Consider the following 19,307-nt stretch of genomic DNA (forward strand, 5'->3'; position numbering starts at 1 on the left):
GCAGGTAGTTTTACTTGTAATTGAGTAAAATTTCATGAAAGTAATTATACTTGTACTTAAGTACAACATTTTAGTACTCTTTCCACCTCTGCTAACTAACTAACTAACTAACTAACTAACTAACTAACTAACTAACTAACTAGCTAACTAACTAACTAACTAACTAACTAACTAACTAACTAGTATAATTTGATTCATTTGATTTAAAACATCTGAAGAACATTTGTAGCGACAGTGGCAGAGGTGTTGAGTGTCCGCCCCATAACCAGAGGGTTGCAGGTTCAACCCCCATCTGTTGCAGCCATTGTGTCTGCTTTCACCTTCAGGCAGCCACAGGAGGGCACTAGGGAGATGCTAATCACAGCTCCCTCTAGGAGCTGCTGTGGCAGGTGTGTTTTCCACACACCTGCACTCCATTTTACCAACTACAACCAGGAGGATAAAAGGAGAGGAGGCCATACCCACCTTCCTAATCTTCATTACTGGCCTCCTCATCTCCTGAGATCCTCCTGAGCTCCTGTTAACCTCCATCATTACCATCATCATCCTCAGCTACTGTGTGTCTCCTGTCCACCCTCCAGCATTATACCATAAGCTGCATCTCATTCTTCTACCCAGACTCCATTCAGAAGTTCCCTACGGTTCACCACCTGCTCTACAGTTACCCATCTCTGGCCCTCACCTACTCTAGCACCACTCCAGCTCCACCTCTTTTATGCTGATGAGCTGTTTATAATAAAGTTAAATACTAAGAATGTATTTAAGAAAATGACTAAATCTAATTGGGACTGAAAATGCAGAAATCACTTGTTTTGCTATTTACAACATTTAGTTTAGTTTTTACAAAAAAACAAGCAAATCTTTGACCCTTTGAACCAGGAAGAATCCTGATATTCCTGGACTAAAACTCCAGCGGGTCATGTCTGACCACCAGGACTCAACGTTATTGTTTCACTGGACCGTGTCAGTGGTTTTGGTTCAGAAAACCCCGCTGAGCAGGAAACACTTACACAAATCCTTTCAAGGCAAAGAAAACATAAAAGGTGATTAAACTCATCACTCGTGTAACCGTATGATGTCACTAAAATAATCATTTGTTGTCAGGTGTTAGTTGTTGTTGTTTAAATAATTTAAAACTGAGTTAGATACAAAAAATGAGTTAAAGATAATTAATAAAATATCTGTAGCCAAATTGTCACGTTCAAGTTTCCTCAAATGTTGCTGAGATACTTCAAAAGAAAATAATACTTTCTCTCTCTCTACCTCTGCTGCTCAGTCCTGCAGTATCAGATTGTCTCTTGACGTCTCACATTTCACCTTCTGAGTGCCTTAAGTTTGTCTTTTGTTCATTTCTTTTATTCCTAACGGAGACTCTCTTCTCTTTTGAATTCCAGTCGGGGTTCCTTCAACCTTTCTGTCCACAGTTAGAGGGAAAAAACTGCACATGAAGAAATCCTTTTCTGTTTTTCTGAGCTTGAACTGGTAGTTAAACACATTGAACATGGCTGTCTAATGACCTATGATTCCTTATATTTTATTTTTAATTTATACATTTATTATTGAAATGTTTGAATCAGGACTGACACAGGTAGCATAGAAACAGTTCTCTCTGTACTAAAACAATAAAACATAAAACTGTCTCTAAAACAGACCAGCTGCATGGATTTCCTTTTTCTTTTTGAGAAAAGAACCCAGATCCACCACTTGGTGGTGCACTTCACTGATTTAATCTCTTCACTTGGCAGCACTGAAAAATCATCCTGAACCAGGGTGCAGCACACGATAAATATATAAACACACCAAAGTCAACCCTTCAAAGTGTGTCAGCACACAGAGGGTCTGTCTGGTTCAGTGAACTCAGCTCAGCTGAAAACCAGGACTTTATACCTGCTTAGAGTCTGCTCCAGCTTTAATATAGGGTGACCACATTTCCACTTCCAAAAAAGAGGACAGGAGATCTGTGCCTACTGATGACATCACACTATGGCAACACCACACAAACCACGTTGGGACCCTTTTTTCCCAGGTGAAGAGCTAAAATTAATATCAGATTCTGCCAACAAAATGGCTCTAAAACATTCATGTGTAAATATTTTGCATATTTACTGCAAAATCTAATTTTTCTGCTGCTTAAGTGCTGCAACAATATTTTATTAATAAGAAATTATTATATCTTTTGTTTTATTACAGCATCTGTACGCTTCATGTGCACAGATTATTAAGGATGCTTGTTTCAGCTGTGAGACTAGACGATAGGATCAATGATAAAACAGTTTGTCATGGACTCCATGGAAACTTTCAGAGAATCCACAAATAGAGGCTTTCAGATGCTTTTGTTACTGACAGATGTTTGTGAGTTTAGAAAAGAAACCGATGACAGCGTGTCCGACAATTTTGTTTTTCGTCTGACAATATTAGAAGCTGTCAGTGATGTCTGAGATGCTTTTACAAACACTGTATAACTTCTGGGGAGCCCAGTTATAGGGGTGAGGGGTGTTCTGTTTTGTCTTGGCCCTCCAAAATGCCTTGAAACGGCCCTGGGTTTGTCTGAGTTTTGAAGGTGATCTGAATTTCATCAGATGTATAAATATTACTTGTGTATAACTTATTGTTTTATACAGGTAAAAACATGTAGTGGAGATAAATCTATCTACATTTTACTTTTCAGCACTTTGCTTTGTTTTCTTGTTTTTATTGAACTATTTCCTGTCCTGTCTGTCTCTCATCTTCCTGCATCTCCTCTAAACTCTCCAGAAAAACTGCTGCCTGGATTCTTACTTTTTCACCTCATCAGTTACTTTTGAACTAAGCAGATCAAAGGGATCTCCTGACCGCAAAGCGTAGTGCGTGTTTCGATGCTGCCTCAGTGAGGTGAAATCACCGCAGCACACGATGAGTGGAGTGCATCAGGAACGATTAAAAGACAGAATACCAGAGGATTTAAACAGATGCGAATGATCATGTGTTAATAATAATGTTTTGTTGTGCCACTTTGTGAATGTATCGTGGGCCGGACGCACCGCGCGCACCAACGATCAGCACTCTGCGTCCTCTCTGCTCAACAGAATCCCGCTACGCTGAGAGTCCATAAATATTGTAATAATGGTAGAAACTGGATCAGCCCCTGAAAGATATAGACCCCATAAGTCGATCCCTGCTCCTGGATGAAAAACAGGACACTTTATTCCATGTAGGAAACCCTGCCGGACGTCCCGGACAGAGAGTGAAAAGTGGACATGTCCGGGGAAAAGAGGACGTCTGGTCACCCTATTTAATACGTCATCCTGTGGAGCTTTTCTGATCTGATGGATCACCACAAAAGCCTGAGAGATGGAGGACAGAATCAGCCCAGACTCACAGTTGAAGTTCAGGGGAAGGGCAGAAACATGGAGACAAAATATAAATTGTTATTACATTTTTGGCTGTTTCCCTTTGGTTATTCCTTTAACACAGTATTTTGTAAATGCAAAGGACTTCACATCTTTTTTAGGCCATGTTTAACTGTTATGAATCCTGGGCTCCTGCACCTTGAATGGCCCAGTCCTGCTCCCTCCATGCCATTCAGGACCTTGGACGGGTCCTCGTCAGGCTGGCCTCCACCTCTGCCCGCCTTCGCTGTCCCAGCTGCATACAATCAACTAATGAAGACCGATGGTTTAAAGGACTGCAGCTTTCAGTTCTCGTGGAGAGACTCACAGCTTAACACCCTGTCTTTCTCTCCTCGGCGTGGATCTTTGTGGACTTACGGTTTCGAATTGGATAAAGAACTTTTATGATTGTGATAATTAGAATAGATAGTTCTTTTCGTTTAATCCTCGAATAATTATTAGCTGTTTTCGTTTAGTGATCCATGTTTCGTCTGCTCTAGTGCTTGAATTTCAGTTCTTTTCAGCCTTAGAGCTCTCTTTAAGTTTTGCTAGTAGTAATAATATTTATCATAGTTATAGCCATCGAGATTTGTTTTAGTTAGCTCCGGCATGTTTTTTCGTTAGTACCGATATTCTCGTGTTTTCTTCCCTGAGACCGTTTGTCTCAGGTGTTTTGAGTTTTCTCCATCGCCTTCGTTAGTTATATCCGAATGTAATTGCGTTTTGACATTTTTCCAGTCAAGGACTGAGTAATTGTGTTAGCCCTGTGTTAATAAAAATACATTTTATTTACACTCCCCCTTTCTCTGCACCAGTTTTTATGTTACCCCTCTACCACAATGTCTTACAACATCAGGGTTTGTAACATTAACCCTGAAGTTTCCATTGATATTAACTAGGCCCTATCAAAATAAAAATGTTTTAAGTCTAGTCTTAAAAGTAGAAAAGGTGTCTGCCTCACGGACTAAAGCTGGGAGCTGGTTAACGACAGGAGAGGAGCCTGATGGCTAAAAGATCTGCCTCCCATCCTACTTTTAGATATTCTGGGAACCACCAGTAAACCTGCAGTCTGAAAGCAAAGTGCTCAGTTAGGAACGTATGGAACAATCAGGTCACTGATGTATGATGGAGCTTTATATGTGAGAAGGAGGATCTTAAAACCTATTCTGAAGTTAACAAGCAGCCAATGTAGGGAAGCTAACACAGGAGAGTTATGATCTCTCTTTTTAATTCTCATCAGAACTCCTGCTGCAGCATTTTGGACAAGCTGAAGACTTTTAACTACATTCTGTGGACTTCCTGAGAGTAATGAATTACAGTAATCCAGTCTTGATGTAATAAATGCATGAACTATTTTTTCAGCATCACTCCTGGAAAGGATGCTTCTAATCTTAACAATATTCCAAAGGTGAAAAAAGGAAATCCTACAAACCAGTTTAACGTGAGATTTGAATGACATGTCCTTGTCTTAGACACCACACACACACACACACACACACACACACACACACACACACACACACACACACACACACACACACACACACACACACACAGGTGACTTTATGACCATGTGTTTTACATGTTTAAAACACTTTATTATGTACACATTTTGAGAAAAGGTTGCAGGAAACACATTTTCATACATTAACAATATTAATATAAAAACAGGCATTAAACATTTAATATGACTCACACACACGAGTCATGTTTTTATCTGAATTTTGTTACGATAAAAACAGAATTCAATACCAAAAGACAATCTTGAACAATAGAGGAAACATCAGCTTGAGGAAAACTTCAGAGGAAAAACATGACAATGTGTTTATTTCCAGTCTACACTAAGCAGATCATTTCAGAACATTAATATAAAAATAATATTATTCTTATTTCTATGCTGAAGGATTGTTGCTTTATTGTTCAGTGTTATTGATCACTGCAGCTGTGAGAGAAGAGCTCCACAATCATCCAGCCTGTCCAGCTCCTCCACCACCTCCACCAGCCGCTCCACCTTCTCTGATGGCAGCACCACCTCTGCGTTTCTTCTGAACTTCTTGCTCAGGCTCTCGTTTGTCAGCGGGTTGCGCCAGTGGCCGTAGAAGGTGTCACAGCGGCCCTTCAGGATGTCTCCTCCATCTAGAGTCACCTGGACTTCTCCGTACATGCGGTTGAAATTAGCGGGGTTGTCCTCAGGATGCTCCATGCGAACACGGCTCAGCAGGAAGTGCAGCTCTGGGCGGCTCATGGCGGGCGGGCTGAAGGACTGCACGGTCACCTCACCGTCCAGCAGAGCGCTGCAGGCGTTAAACTGGAAGGAGTGGCGTGCCTCGTGCTCTGACTCGGGAAAAGGCCTGTTGATGTATTTAGACTGGGGGACTCTGAGCAGGATGTCCTGGACCTGATGTGGGGACACCTGTCCTAGACCATGTCCCACAAGGAGCTCATGGACCGCAGCTGCAGCATCAGCTACCCAGTGCATCCCCAGATGGGCAGGAAAACGCTTAAAAGCCATGTCCTGCTCCTCTAACAGGAACACATGTCCACCATCATCAGGTGACTCTAAAGGCTGAGGAACATAATCTTCATAAAAGGCGCTGAAGCCCGCCACTCCTGCAACAGCATCCAAGACCAGAGGACTGGCCTCTAGGCCTCTGGAGGCCAGCAGAGCAGCTTCAAGCCCCAAACGAGAGGCGTTGCCGATGTGAAGGGGCTTGGACTGAGTGGCAGCATTAGCCATCGGAGCTCCAGCTAGAGAAGCTGCTATAGCCAAGGCATGACTGCAGTGAGACGGATCCAGAGACAGGAGACGAGAACAGGCTGCTGCACTTCCCATAGGACCCACCACAGTGGGAGGATGGAACCTGTACACACACACACACACACACACACACACACACACACACACACACACACACACACACACACACACACACACACACACACACACACACACACACACACACACACACACACACACACACACACACACACACACACACACACAGTTCAGTTAGGACATTTATTCTGTTGTAACTGAAACAATCACTGATCTGCATCACCACTTAAGAAAGTTTCTATTGGTTGAATCTTTAGAACAAGATGAATTGATATGACTCGTTTCAGGTCACCTGAGTTTCTAAAACACCCACCAGATGAAGGGTTTGGTTTGTGCTAATTCTGTTAACGTTACACCAAGAGCCCCTGCTGTTCCTACAGTAAGCATCATTACACTGACATCACTAAAACGGCCTCTTACACCTCAGTGCTGAGATCAGCACAGTCAAACAAGGACGTCTTTAAACGAACGTGTTCATGAAGATCGTGCTAAAACCAGACTTTCTGGTTCAAGCTTGACTTGTGCTGTGAGGCACTGACCTCTTGGGAATGCTGCGTGCTTCATTAGAGAACCTCATCAGACGGCCCTGGATCTCAATGCCGACATTGAAGGCCAGTAAGAAGTCCAGACCGCTTGGTTTGCTGTTAGCCGGCATCATGTCACTGAGAGCAAACAAAGCTGGGAGAACAGCTCCTGAGGGATGAGTGGCTGGATGCCACGTGTCGTCAAAGTCCATGGAATGAGTCTGGAAGCAACCAGAGTTTGTGTCTCATCATACTGAAGCTGAAAGGAGTCAGAATAATAACTTTTTCTGTGAGGGTCATAACTAGATCAGAACCCAGCTATGAACACCTTGCCTGTGCCGTGTCTGAATGATCCACTTCTTTATGTTTTTTTTCTGAAGTGAACACTGACATGTTTTCTGTTCCTGGTGTGTTTTCAAAAGAAAAATGACTTTCATTCCTGAATCCAGCCACCGAGGGGGAAGAAAGTAGCTTCTTTGGAAATGTTTGATGGGAAACTTTAAGGCCAGCTCAGCTGATTTTATTTCTATATCCTAACCCTGTTGTCTTTGGGAGCCACGCTGCACCAACAGCTGAGAAAAGCTTTTTATACAAAATGTTTCCACTGATGTTTATGTGGTTATTTATATATGGTTGTTTTCCACGTATGTTTCTCACCGCTACTCCATTAACGAAAGCTGCCAGTGTTGGGGAGAGTCTGATCCCTCTGCGTCCGTACACAGAGCTGATGTGATCCGGAGCATACATGTGCTAAGAACAAACACAGAAACAACCCTACATTCACTCATCTGTTCTGGACATATTTGGGTTGGACCTGACTCAGACTTTCACTTTGCCTCACCTGGCAGAACTGAAGAGCCAGCTCAAACACATCTGTCCTGCTCCCTATCAGTCCGACCCCGATGCTGTCCAGCACCATCCTTTTGCTGCGATGGAGCACAACCGGAGACAAATGCTGAGGCTTTATTTCACTGATGAACTTCCCAAAACTGGCTGTGACCGTATCTTCTGGGGCTGGGTGCTTCTGGACTGCAGGAATGAAAAGATAAAAGTTGATTAATAAAGGTTATTAATTAAGGTTATTATTATTATTATTTTTAATCAAAGTCAGCATATCTGTTTACCCTCCACTGCAGTGTTATGCAGTCTTCTGGCAGCCCGCACTGGTCTGATGGTTTTCTTTGGGACAAAACATAAATCAGAACAAAGCATTTCAGTTATTTTTCACATCTCAGGATGACTACAGGCTGATGAGTTCCTGCATTTACTTGTTCACGTCTTTAATCTAATGTTTGTGTTTGAAAGAGCCAGTGTAGAGGTGTAACAGGTGTTTCCCAGCATGAGTGTTCTCCTCAACAATTAGCAGGAGTTATTTTATAGTTCCCTGCCTTGGCTGCACTACAAACCTCTACTTTTAGATATTTTTATGACTTCTTTATTTGAAAAGGACTTAAAACCATCACTTTTAGAGTCTGAAAACTGACTAAAAGCATAAATATGTCTGTAATCTTACCTGTAGCGTGGAGAACATGACTTCAACTTTCTGTCACAATGATCTTGTTTCTTGTTTCTCTTGGATGCAGCAGCTGAGCAGTGAAGGATGCTGATGCTTTTGTGGCTGAAAATCCACCTGCCTTATATAGTCCAGGACTTACAATGACCGGAAACACCAAAGGAGCAGGAAGGGCAGGTTCCTTTTGCAATCCTGCATCACATCAGAATGAGGCTTTTCCACCCGGGTCATTATCTGTGGTGTAACGTTCACCATCATCAATAGCCTTGAGGGGGAGGAAGGAGAAAGAAGGAGGAAAAGCCACTTTTGTGTAAAGTGAAAGGCAGTGATGTCACCTGTAAGTATGCTGCTGTGTGACAGAGTGGGGAATTCTCAGTAACTCCTCCTTTACACAAACAGATCATATTTAAGGCAAACCTTCGTCCCTCCTTCAGCACAACTCAGCTTTCCATCAGTCTGAACAACTTCAACAGGTAAAACTTTGTTCTTTCTTTTATTGCCGACAGGAGTAAATATTTTGTTTCTGCATGTCACCCATCAAAAATCCTTAAACCTGTAGCTAGATTATTATATACTCTGCTTTGTAGATTGAATCAGACCTAAATCTGCATAAAGGATGCTCCCTGACAAGAGCTTATTTATAAATATTAAAACTATCATTGCAATATCCTGTAGTTTTTCAACAATATGAAAATAACAGTAATGTTAGGGGTATTATTCTATTGATAAAATTGTTTTCATTTAGAATAAATTCTTCCTCTTCAGAGAGCCTGTTAGAGGAGCGTCGTAATAAATGACTTTTACATTAGTTACATGACAAGAGTGGCTCAGCCTACTTATGACAGGCAAGGACCGTTTTATGTTATATAATATTATATTATATTATATTATATTATATTATATTATATTATATTATATTATATTATATTATATTATATTATATTATACAGTCATATTAAAATTCATATATAAATGTTGTTGTTGAGCATTACCATTTTAGACTTTTATCATATGTTACCTGTACTGACTGGATTGTCTACAGAAACACCATGGCAGCCTCAGACGGTTTTCCTGCCAGTTTCTATGGAGAACCAGGAGTGTTAGGAATGTTATCCAATGGGATCAGTGCATTCCTTGTACTTCTACAGAACTTCAGCACAGCTCACACCGGCATTAAACCAGTTGGAGTGGAGAACATACTTGCAGGTAAAACTCTTGACATAAAAACAAATATCTATTCATATATAAACCTGTGAAGGTGGCTTACAGCAGTTTCTAACACTTCTTCCAGGTGTTCATCTCATCCTGATTGGTGGTTTGTGCCAGCTGGTGGCTGGACTGCTCTCCTTTAGAAAGTACGATCACCTGAGTGGCACTGCCTTCATCGGCTACGCTGCCCTTTGGGGTAGCTATGGGGCGACCAGAATCTACTATGGTGCTTTATTTAACAATCAGACTATACCACCAGTGTCAGAGCACATGTTCAATGGTTCAACCACCAACATCATGGTCAACACTTCTCTTCAAAACTCAACACAGTGCCACTTATGTGTGTCCATAGAAGAGTCAGCCATTGCTGGTCTGATCCCTTATATCCTTCTGTCCTTTATCCTGGCATTTTGCTCTGCCACGGTCAACTACATCATGCCTTTTGTTTTTGGAGCCATCACGGCCACTTTGATCTTTGAAGCAGCAGCTCTGGTGACAGGTCCTTGGGCTCTGGTGGTCTCTGGGGTTCTGGAGCTGCTCATTTTGATCTTTGCCATCTACGGTTCAGCTGCTCTACTCATCAAAGGGCTGACTCAACGTCTAGTTCTTAAAGGCTTTGGGACCCCCCTCTTTAATGTTCTCCTGCTAGGAACCACCAACTCAACAGGTGCTCAGAAACCTGGTCAAGAGAAGAAGAAGAACACAAAATATGCAGAGCCCATGGCCTTGGGTTTCTTCTGTGACTCTATTGCTCCCTTCATCGTTGCCTTCTACAGCTTTGGGTACATGAAATCGTTTGGTTTAGGAGTTGCATGGGTATCAATCATCTCAGTCGCCCAGCTGTTCTCCAGCTACTACGCTCATTTGCGCCAGGATAGCTACCACACTACAAAATTTGGGATTCATGCCATGTATTGGCTGATCAAGGCTTGGGATGAGTTTGTGGCATCTGCCCTGATTGTGGAGCACAGTCAAGTTGTTGCTGGTAGGGAAGCCATGGTGGGAGACTGGTTCTTTGTGGTGGCCGGCTTGGTGCTCTGTGTGGGAAGCCTGAACATGGACACTCTGGAGCTGATCCACAACTTGCTCTTTGTTCTGCTCACAGTCTCAACAATCCCCCAGATCCCCCTGCAGGGTTACTACATCTTCTTTGGTGTAGCCTGCTCTCTCTTCACTGCAGTCTCAGTCTACGGTACCTTCTCACGCCTCATAAACACCATCGCAGAGAAGTCTCTAATCCCTGTGGGACCACAGCCGGTCTCCTCCGAGCAGCTGAAGAGAGCTCTGATGTGTAGAAGATCTCAACAGGGAGAACAAAAAGAGCTGCCCAACAGTGACCAGGCCTCAGATGCTCTGTTTTATCTCACCAACGGGGTTGCAGCACTTTCAGCTCTTCAATCAGAAGTGTCAAGTGGGAACCCTTCATTCCTTCATCTGACTGTCCCCTGGGTCCTCATCTCTGGAGGCATCATTCAGACCTATGTCAGCAGGCTACAAGTCACCGGAGAGGGCCGGTTTGGATCAGTCATCTCATCCATCTACGTGGTTGTATGGGCAACATGGACGTGGTTTCGATTTGCAGGTATGTCAGCATAAAGTATGAGCAAAATACATTTTTCTGACTGATTTGAACAATATTCTCATCAGGAGTTATTGTTCTACAGGTTTTCAGCTTCAGCTCCCCGTCCTGGCAGCCTATGGATTCACAGCTGGAGGCGTTGCTTTACTGGTCATTAATGCCTTCCTCATGCTGATTGGTAAGGTCTAGTATCTGCTTTCAGCGCTGGAAATCACAGTTTTTATTCATTCATAATTTTGTACTTTTGTTTCTTCTATTAGCTGCTTATAGGAACGTGGTTCTGTTGTTTCTAACAACAATCATGGAGGTTGTTCTTGTCTGCTTCCTTCTCTCCACCCTGCACAGACTTCCATACCAACTTGAAAGTGAGTTAAAACCGCCTGTTATAAACTTTATGTGTTTACGATACTGACTCTCATCAGAACAAATAAAGTCTAACATCCAGAAACGATGTATTGCAGTTGCCATGCTTGCATTGGTATCCATCATTTGCTTTTATGGCACCTTGGCTTCACTGATGAACTGCATCTTCTCACAAAGAGTGATCCCAATGGGTCCTCCCATAATAAAGGTAATGACTGAAGTTTAGATTGACCTACCTTTAAGAATCAGCGTGAATAATTAATAAAAATGTGTGTGTGTGTTGTTTTAGGAAAAAGTGAAACAGGAAGCTTGTGACGAGCCGTCCTGTCCGGTGGCTAGCTCGCGTCTCACCAGCGGTCTGTTGAAGATAGCTCGACTTCTCGAGGACGGGGGGGTGTGTGGTATTCCCACAGATACTGTGTACGCTCTGGCTGCTTCCTGCAAGAATCCTCAGGCGATAGAAAAAATCTACAACATTAAAGTAAGAAGATAGAGGAGGCTTGTTTAACAGCAATATACATTTTCATGAAGTCACCATCTTGTTGAATTGGACCTTTTGCAGGACAGACCTGCAGAGAAGCCTATATGCATTTGCATCTCCAGTGTGGAACAGCTGGTTGCAGCCAGGCCTCCTTTCAGCCCTCTGCTGTGGGAGTTCATGAGGAATGTGTATCCTGGAGGCATCAGCTGCATTGTCAGCAAAGGAGACTGGCTTTACAGACTAGGTCAGCAGTGTAGAGTGTTTGAATGTTGAGTGGCAGAATTCTGTATCAGTATTCAGTTTTTACGTGAACTTTAACCTCATTTCTGTAGGAGTTGGACCTTCTTATGACCGTGTTGGTACCAGAGACAGCATCATGATCCGTGTCCCAGACCACACCGTGACCTGCCACCTATGTGACATCACTGGACCCCTGGCCATAACATCAGCCAATCCCAGTGGAGAATCAGACAGCACCCACCACAGCATGGTCATTAAGTAAGAGTCTCCTCAAAGAAGTTTAATGCAAACTAACAAACAACACATCTCTAAAACTTTTAGCACCATACACTAATTACTGTTTCAAACTGCTTCTTTTGCTGCAGTCGACTGGGACACAAGATCCAAGGAGTACTTTGTGATGGTGACTCGAATGAAGTAGTTGCTTCAACTGTGGTCAACTGCCTGAGGATTGATGAAGGTAAGGGGCCATGATTTCTTCCTACTGGGGCTGTTTAAGGTCAAGTTTCTAACTGAAGCTCTTCTAACCTTCGTTCAGGAGTCATCACCATTGTGAGAGAAGGCTGTGTCCCTGCTATCAAAGTCCAACAGATCTTTGACAGACTGAAGAACTCCATGATTTGAGTGTCTCTTAGCGAAGACTGTCTTCCTGGCTGATCACGTTCAAGTTAACTTGTCTAACCCAAGCTGTGCTTTGCTTTTCATACTGACAAACAGCAAAAGAGGGAAAAGAAAACTAAAGATGTGTGTTTATATGGATGTAACTTTTGTGTCTTAGTGGATGCATAGATAGATGGCTAATTCAAAAGTCATCTTAAACTGCATGAAGTCCACAATGTTTTGCATTATTTATATATTTATTGTTATATTTATTTTCAAAATATATCAACACAAACACTTTGAATGTGTAAATAAGTATTTATGTTTTTTTAATTTATAATGTTTGAACTCACTGTAAAACAGAATGTCTTTGTGTGGTTTCTGCATTGAAGCGCTCTCATGCATTAATTTATTTGTGCAATAAAAATAACTAAAGTTTATTAAGGCTTGCATCTTTAAATAATTACTAAATGTTTTCTAGATGAATGCATTCTCTCCCTCAGTACATCTTTATTCAGATCTTCAGATAAAACAATAACAACAATGGTGTTTAAAAGCTTGACATAAATAGATATATTTTTGAACAATTACTAATTAAACACTTGACAGCATCTAGTTATTTGTCAGAGGTCATTAGCAGCTCAAGAACTCTGAAACAATTCAACCATCTAACTTTGTTATGAGCTCTTTAAATATGGGGATCCCTTGTTTAATCAATACATTTGCAGTGGTCTCTAGTAGTAATGAAGCCTTGTAAGTCGTACTCTGGGGAAACAGAGCTCAGGAACAGTTTCAGGAAGTAGAAATGAGCCACATCAGAGTTGAGGATTGGCCTGAAGTAGCTAATGCTAACGGTTAGCTTAGACTGTTGGATACCCTAAACCAACAACAGCCTTCCCTGTCGTGAGTCAAGATAGACGAGTCCATGAATGCTACGTGACATTATCTCTCTCTCTGTCTCTCTCTCTGTCTCTCTCTCTCTCTCTCTCTCTCTCTCTCTCTCTCTCTCTCTCTCTCTCTCTCTCTCTCTCTCTCTCTCTCTCTTCTCTCTCTCTCTCTCTCTCTCTCTCTCTCTCTCTCTATATATATATATATATATATATATTTATTCATATACATGTATATATATATATATATATATATATATATATATATATATATATATATATATACACTGTATATGGATGTGTGTATATATATATATATATATATATATATATATATATATATATATACACATATATATATAATCTTTTCTTTTCTTTCTTTGAATATATATATTCACTTCTTTTCCGGCACTCGCAGAGAACAGACGCTTCTCTTTTTGCTCCCTTATCTTTTTTCCCAAGGCTCTTTGTCCTGTCTACCCAAAGACAGTTTCTGAAAAAACCTTTTATTTATTTTTTTATTTATTTATTTTTTTATCGTGTCCTGTCTGGCTGTTAAGCAAGCAGAATTGATGTCTGAATGCTGGTGACAAGCCTTACAGATTTATTCTCAGGTGGAGCATCAAAGCATTTGCTTTTAATGTCACGCCTGATACTTAAAACTTTATTGTTATTGTTGTTGAATGCTTTGTGATTCCGACCAGACACGGAGACAGAGGTGAAAGAGAGAGGAAAAGAAAAGGTGGGGAGAGAGAGAGAGGGGGGAGGGGGGTGGGGGGTGGGGGAGGGGGAGGGGGGGTTCCACAAAAACAAACCATAATGAACAAGAGTCTGCTTCCAGACCTGCAGAAAAAAGATAAAAAAAAAACAAAGGGACACAAAAAAAGGGACACAACAACAATACAACAAGATCTACCTATCACTGCGTCAACTTGATTAAAAGAAAAAATATATATTTATATATAATCAACATTGCTTAACTGAAGAATCACGGTAATAAATCACAACACATTAAGTGCCCACCATAGTCTTAAGACCTGTGTTTAACGTGCCCAAGCCCATACTTTTGAGAGCACCATGTGAGCACCTGTGTGTGTACACGCGCTGATTTATTTAAGGTTTTTCTATAGGAGCGCCCAACAGAGAGTGTGAGGGACCACAGATCTGCCCCCCAAAGATGCGCTGGAGATGGGGGGGGGGGGGGGGGGCTCCAAGTCCCAGAGATCCAGGCGCTGCACCAGAACACAGGAACCCCAAGGAGACTGGGAAGGCCCCCGCCCCCCTCGAGAGGCTAAGAGGATCGCCCCGGGGGGCCACAACCAGCAGCCGGCAGAGTCCCCGGAGATATCAGCGGCAAGCCCACAGGCCCGCCCGCAGCCTCCCACCCCCTAGCCGGCCGAGCCCGGGACCCAGCGACCCGGGACCCAGGGGCGACCACCCCCGCCGGGGACCCAGCAGAGCCCAGGGACCCAGACCCCACCAGGCAGCCACCGGGATCTAACAGGCAGATGCCAAAATCTTAAACCCCCAGACCCGGTTGCCCCGAACACTCAGGCAGACCAAGGCACAAGCCCCCACACCAGGTGTGGCAGGGGGAGGGGGGACAGAGATCTATATCATCAAGAGAAGTTCCAGGAGAGGGGAGGACCCAAAGGCCCCACCTGACATATACAGTCATACACAAACACAGTCACACGCTCCCTCCCTCATGCTCACACATGCACATACAACCCAAGACTTACAAAAATGCACGCCGGACACCCACTCATGGTCCCCATACACACCCTATTCACTCTGGTCCCGGTACTGCTGCACATTGGGTACAACCATCACCGGTAACCAGAGTTTGACCCTTTCTGCTGGGGTGCTGATGAGCAGGCTCCCCCGCCCAACACTGAGCACAGCAACCCACCACCCCAGACCCCAACCAGATGGCCAGATCTCCCTCCTAGCCTCCAACCCCAGGAAGCCTAGCAACAACAGAGGTGGCTAAGACCCCTAGTCTCCCTCCGCCTGCTCCAATATAGTGTTTGTGTGATCATGAGGTGTATTCCATGGCTGTGGTGAGTGGGCAGTGTGGGCATCATCCAGCATATGCCAGCTGATGCCACCGCACCACCCCACTTACACCCTCAGCCATCAGTGTCTAAGTGCAGTTTAAAATTGGAAGTGGGCACCGGCACTCGGGAGGAGGCTGAAATATCCCCCTATCAAATGCTGTTGAATGTGCTCACTCCCAAGGCCCTAAGTGTGTGTTTGTGTGGAATGTCGTCAGTGGAAGTGTATAAGGTGCAAATAAAATTGGGGGGCAGGTTTCCACAGGAATGCGGAAATGGGGTCCATACCCGCACTCCCTGACTTGCCCACCCCCCAAGGTCCTATGTGTATGTTTGTGTGATGATGTGAGGGAGCAGGAGGAGAGAAATATGCGGGGATGGGGAGGAATGGCTGGTTGGGCTTAGCCCTCCAGGGAGCCAGCTCCCCTACTGGCCCCAATAGGCACCTCTGTTGTGAAACTGCCACCCAGGGCATGGAGACCCCAGCCCATCCTGCCAGGGCCCAAAGCAGCAGCATTACAGAGCCTCACGGAGTCCGAGGGCACCAACCCAGCCCCACCCCAGCAGAATATCTATGCCCACCCCTGCATTTGCACAACTTCCAGAATATATAAGACATGGGACATCCAGGTAAGATTGGGTCCTCCCCCTCCTGGACCTCCCCCTCCCCTGTGATGGAACGGCAGAGGAGCCAAGGCCTACCTGAGGCCCCCGAACCCGGGCCAGGCACTGCTTGGTGTCCCTGCCTTCTTCCCGGCAGCATACATGTCAGGACCCGACACCCAAGGCCCCGCCCAGATCCCCACACGGGGCCGGCCACCCCCAAACCCCGAGCCCCCAGGCCCCCACCTAGACCTGCCCAGGGGCATTGCAGCCGCCAGGCAGTGACCCATGGCCGCCGCCAAGATCCCCAAGAGGCCCTACTCACAACCGCCAGCAGTCCACCCCCCGAGGCAACCCAAGCACCTCCAGAGGGGGGCAACGGCCCCCCAGTCCCAGACACCCCCAGTGAACCCACCTCCAGGGAACATCCGGATACTCCAAACTCAGACCCCACACCCCCCCACCCACACCATCCTGCAGGACAACATCAACGGCCCCCCACCATTGCTATGTGATGGAACCGATCAAAGGAGCCCAGAGAGATTCATCTGAAGTGGAAGCAGAGGCTATATCAAGTGCAATATGATCTAACAAAATATTTCTATACTGGTTAATGCAGAGACTTTCTCTATTTTTCCAATTCAAGAGGATAGTTTTCTTAGCGATGCATATGGCAGTCAGAACCACGTGAACCAAAGATGTTGCAATTGGGACATCGTCCAGCTTCCCCAGTAAACAAAGAGAGGGGGAAGTTGGGATATGACATTTCAGACATTTTGACAGATCCTCACATACTCTATGTATGTGAGGAAAACCCTATTTTTTAGGAATGAATTTGATAAATTGGTCATTCAACGCAATTGATAAGATTTTTTCAACAATGAGAACGGAGCAGGGGGCTCCCACTTGCCCGCAAAGGACACACCCGGCAGGATATATGATGGATTCCTGAAAATAGTGGAAGATCGTATGCCTCTCCCAGCCGTCCATTGAGGACGTCGTAGACTTGTGGATGTTTGGCCTGATGATCACTGGATTTCTTCTGATTGGAGTGGAACGATGTCTGGTTTTCTGGAAATTTGGGAAGACGGGAGCGATTGGAGGGCGACCCGCACCCACGGAGAGCACCGTCCTTGTGGAGACCTCACAGACTGGGATGCTACTTGAGGTGAATCGCAAGCTGGACAATGTTCTAGCTGCGATACCGAAGTTAGTGTGCAAAATGGATGTCATCTCGGAGAGGGTCACTGGACGGTGTGGAGATGTTTAAAACCTAAAGTGGCTTCACTGGAGGACTTGAATGATCAGTTACAGACTGAAGGCAGAGGGGGAAATTATCTCAGCCTGACCAAACAAAGTCTTGTTATCAGAATTTGACGCCATGGCAGCCTTGAGATGCCAACAAAAAAAACCCCACGAAGGAATGCAGACAGATGCTGTGAAAACCCGACCTACCCCCCACCACCACCATCTACCACCATCTACTCGACTAGAGTTCGTCTGATTACCAAAGCTCGCTTCTCAGGTGACTCAGTTGGAATAGGCTGTTTAATCTCTCTTGTTTCTTAGAAGACTTCTTTCTCTCTTCGATGCCATGACTATTATTGTCCCTAACAGACATCCATCCATCCATTCATCCACTTTAACGTTCACATTTACAATATTATGTACAAACAATTAAATATATTTGTAGTATACATTATCAGCCGATACAGGAAATTACTCACTTGTAACTGATGCCTGTACTTTCTTCAGGTACCATAGTCTAGATAAGGAACAGCTGTTTGAAAAGAGACATAATGGTCTGTGAAGCTTTTTTGCGGGGAAAATGTGGAATTTCTAGTTTCAGGTTGTTTGTTCTTCTGGCCTCGTGTTGCTGGGTCGTCTCAACCATATCTCAGACATCTCTTGTATTGTTGAATGAGTTGAATCGGCTTTCTGAGGGGGTGGTTGACTTGACAAAGATTTCTATGACAGCATTGTCCCTTGTTCTTCTGAGTCACTTCACAGCAGATGTGAAAAACATCCTCATCTGTAGAACTTTCCAACCACTGGGAGGAATTGGTGAAACGAGACTCCACATTGAAAGATGATAAACATTTTTTAATAAGACACTGATTGGGTTAGACTTCATTTAAAAAACTTGCCTAGGCAGCAAAACTGTTATGTAAGAATGTATTAGTAATCTGAATAGGCAATGTGTGAACTGATTGTGTTTTTCTATTAATTAGGCATTTCTAGATGTATTCAAAAATTATACATAAAAGTCCCTGGAAGCTTCTTATAATTTTAAAGTTGAAGGGAACATTTCCACATGTTTGAGAGTTTTGAACAAATACTGAACATTACCTGTTGCTGGAGTCTGTTTGTTTAAAGAAAACCTTCGCTGTCACACGGAAAAGACAAAAGGGTTATTTTAACTATGCTTCTCATGTCAGTTCTCTTGTTCGCTCTTCCTTCTTCCATCTCAGGAACATTGCTAAGCTGAGTCCCATTCTGTCCTGCTCTGAACTTGAGACTGTTATCCACACCTTCATCTCCTCACGCTTAGACTACGGCAACTCTCTTTTCATGTGTCTGAGCAGAACCTCCCTGAACCGTCTACAGGTGGTTCAGAATGCCTGTGCTCGGCTTCTGACCAAGTCCTCCAAGCACACCCACATCACCCCGCTTCTCCTCCAGCATCACCAGCTACCAGTCAACTTCAGGGTTCATTTCAAGATTCTAGGTCTGGTCTATAGGGCCTTACATGGACAAGCACCATCTTACATTGGTGATCTTCTCAGTCCCTACACCCCCAGCAGGTCCCTGAGGTCCAGTGATCAAAGCCTACTGGTTGTGCAGTGGAACAAGCAAAAGACCAAAGGTGACAGATAATTTGCTGCTGTGGTCCCCAGACTCTGGAACTCTCTCCCCTTGAGCTTGAGATCAGTGGACTCAGTGGTCTCCTTGAAAAAGCAACTGAAAACTCACCTGTTCAGGGAGGTTTTGGTGTGACCTTCATCACCCTCTCCTTGTTCTGCTCTTTCTACCTATTCCACCTTCAT

At 44.0% G+C, this 19,307-nt stretch overlaps 2 protein-coding genes across 2 annotated transcripts; one reads left to right on the top strand and one right to left on the bottom strand.

Annotated features, from left to right (window-relative positions):
- Positions 1-4,979: 4,979 nt before the first annotated feature.
- Positions 4,980-8,688, bottom strand: LOC129160697 (cis-aconitate decarboxylase-like). Its single transcript, XM_070555566.1, has 5 exons — positions 7,853-8,688; positions 7,570-7,757; positions 7,386-7,478; positions 6,744-6,949; positions 4,980-6,229 (listed from the first exon to the last, which is right to left on the bottom strand). Exons 1-5 carry the CDS (start codon positions 7,938-7,940, stop codon positions 5,302-5,304), a joined length of 1,503 nt encoding a protein of 500 aa, XP_070411667.1. The 5' UTR covers positions 7,941-8,688; the 3' UTR covers positions 4,980-5,301.
- A 569-nt stretch (positions 8,689-9,257) lies between these two features.
- On the top strand, positions 9,258-11,404 carry LOC129160698 (uncharacterized). The gene is made up of 3 exons (XM_070555569.1): positions 9,258-9,447; positions 9,533-11,032; positions 11,115-11,404. The coding sequence occupies exons 1-3, from the start codon at positions 9,291-9,293 to the stop codon at positions 11,216-11,218; spliced, it is 1,761 nt and encodes a 586-aa protein (XP_070411670.1). The 5' UTR covers positions 9,258-9,290; the 3' UTR covers positions 11,219-11,404.
- The last annotated feature ends 7,903 nt before the right edge of the window (positions 11,405-19,307 follow it).

This window comes from Nothobranchius furzeri, chromosome 1, assembly GCF_043380555.1.
Source record: "Nothobranchius furzeri strain GRZ-AD chromosome 1, NfurGRZ-RIMD1, whole genome shotgun sequence".
NCBI classification, from domain to species: Eukaryota; Metazoa; Chordata; class Actinopteri; order Cyprinodontiformes; family Nothobranchiidae; genus Nothobranchius; species Nothobranchius furzeri.

What these genes read in the sequence shown, in the direction of transcription:
- LOC129160697 (XM_070555566.1), bottom strand. Translation starts at nt 7,940, where the DNA reads ATGCTTTGTTCTGATTTATGTTTTGTCCCAAAGAAAACCATCAGACCA. An exon ending in CTTTCGTTAATGGAGTAGCG is followed by an intron (nt 6,950 to 7,385) that starts GTGAGAAACATA and finishes GGTTGCTTCCAG; the next exon opens with ACTCATTCCATGGACTTTGA. An exon ending in GCACGCAGCATTCCCAAGAG is followed by an intron (nt 6,230 to 6,743) that starts GTCAGTGCCTCA and finishes GTGTGTGTACAG; the next exon opens with GTTCCATCCTCCCACTGTGG.
- LOC129160698 (XM_070555569.1), top strand. Translation starts at nt 9,291, where the DNA reads ATGGCAGCCTCAGACGGTTTTCCTGCCAGTTTCTATGGAGAACCAGGA. An exon ending in AGTGGAGAACATACTTGCAG is followed by an intron (nt 9,448 to 9,532) that starts GTAAAACTCTTG and finishes CACTTCTTCCAG; the next exon opens with GTGTTCATCTCATCCTGATT. An exon ending in GACGTGGTTTCGATTTGCAG is followed by an intron (nt 11,033 to 11,114) that starts GTATGTCAGCAT and finishes ATTGTTCTACAG; the next exon opens with GTTTTCAGCTTCAGCTCCCC.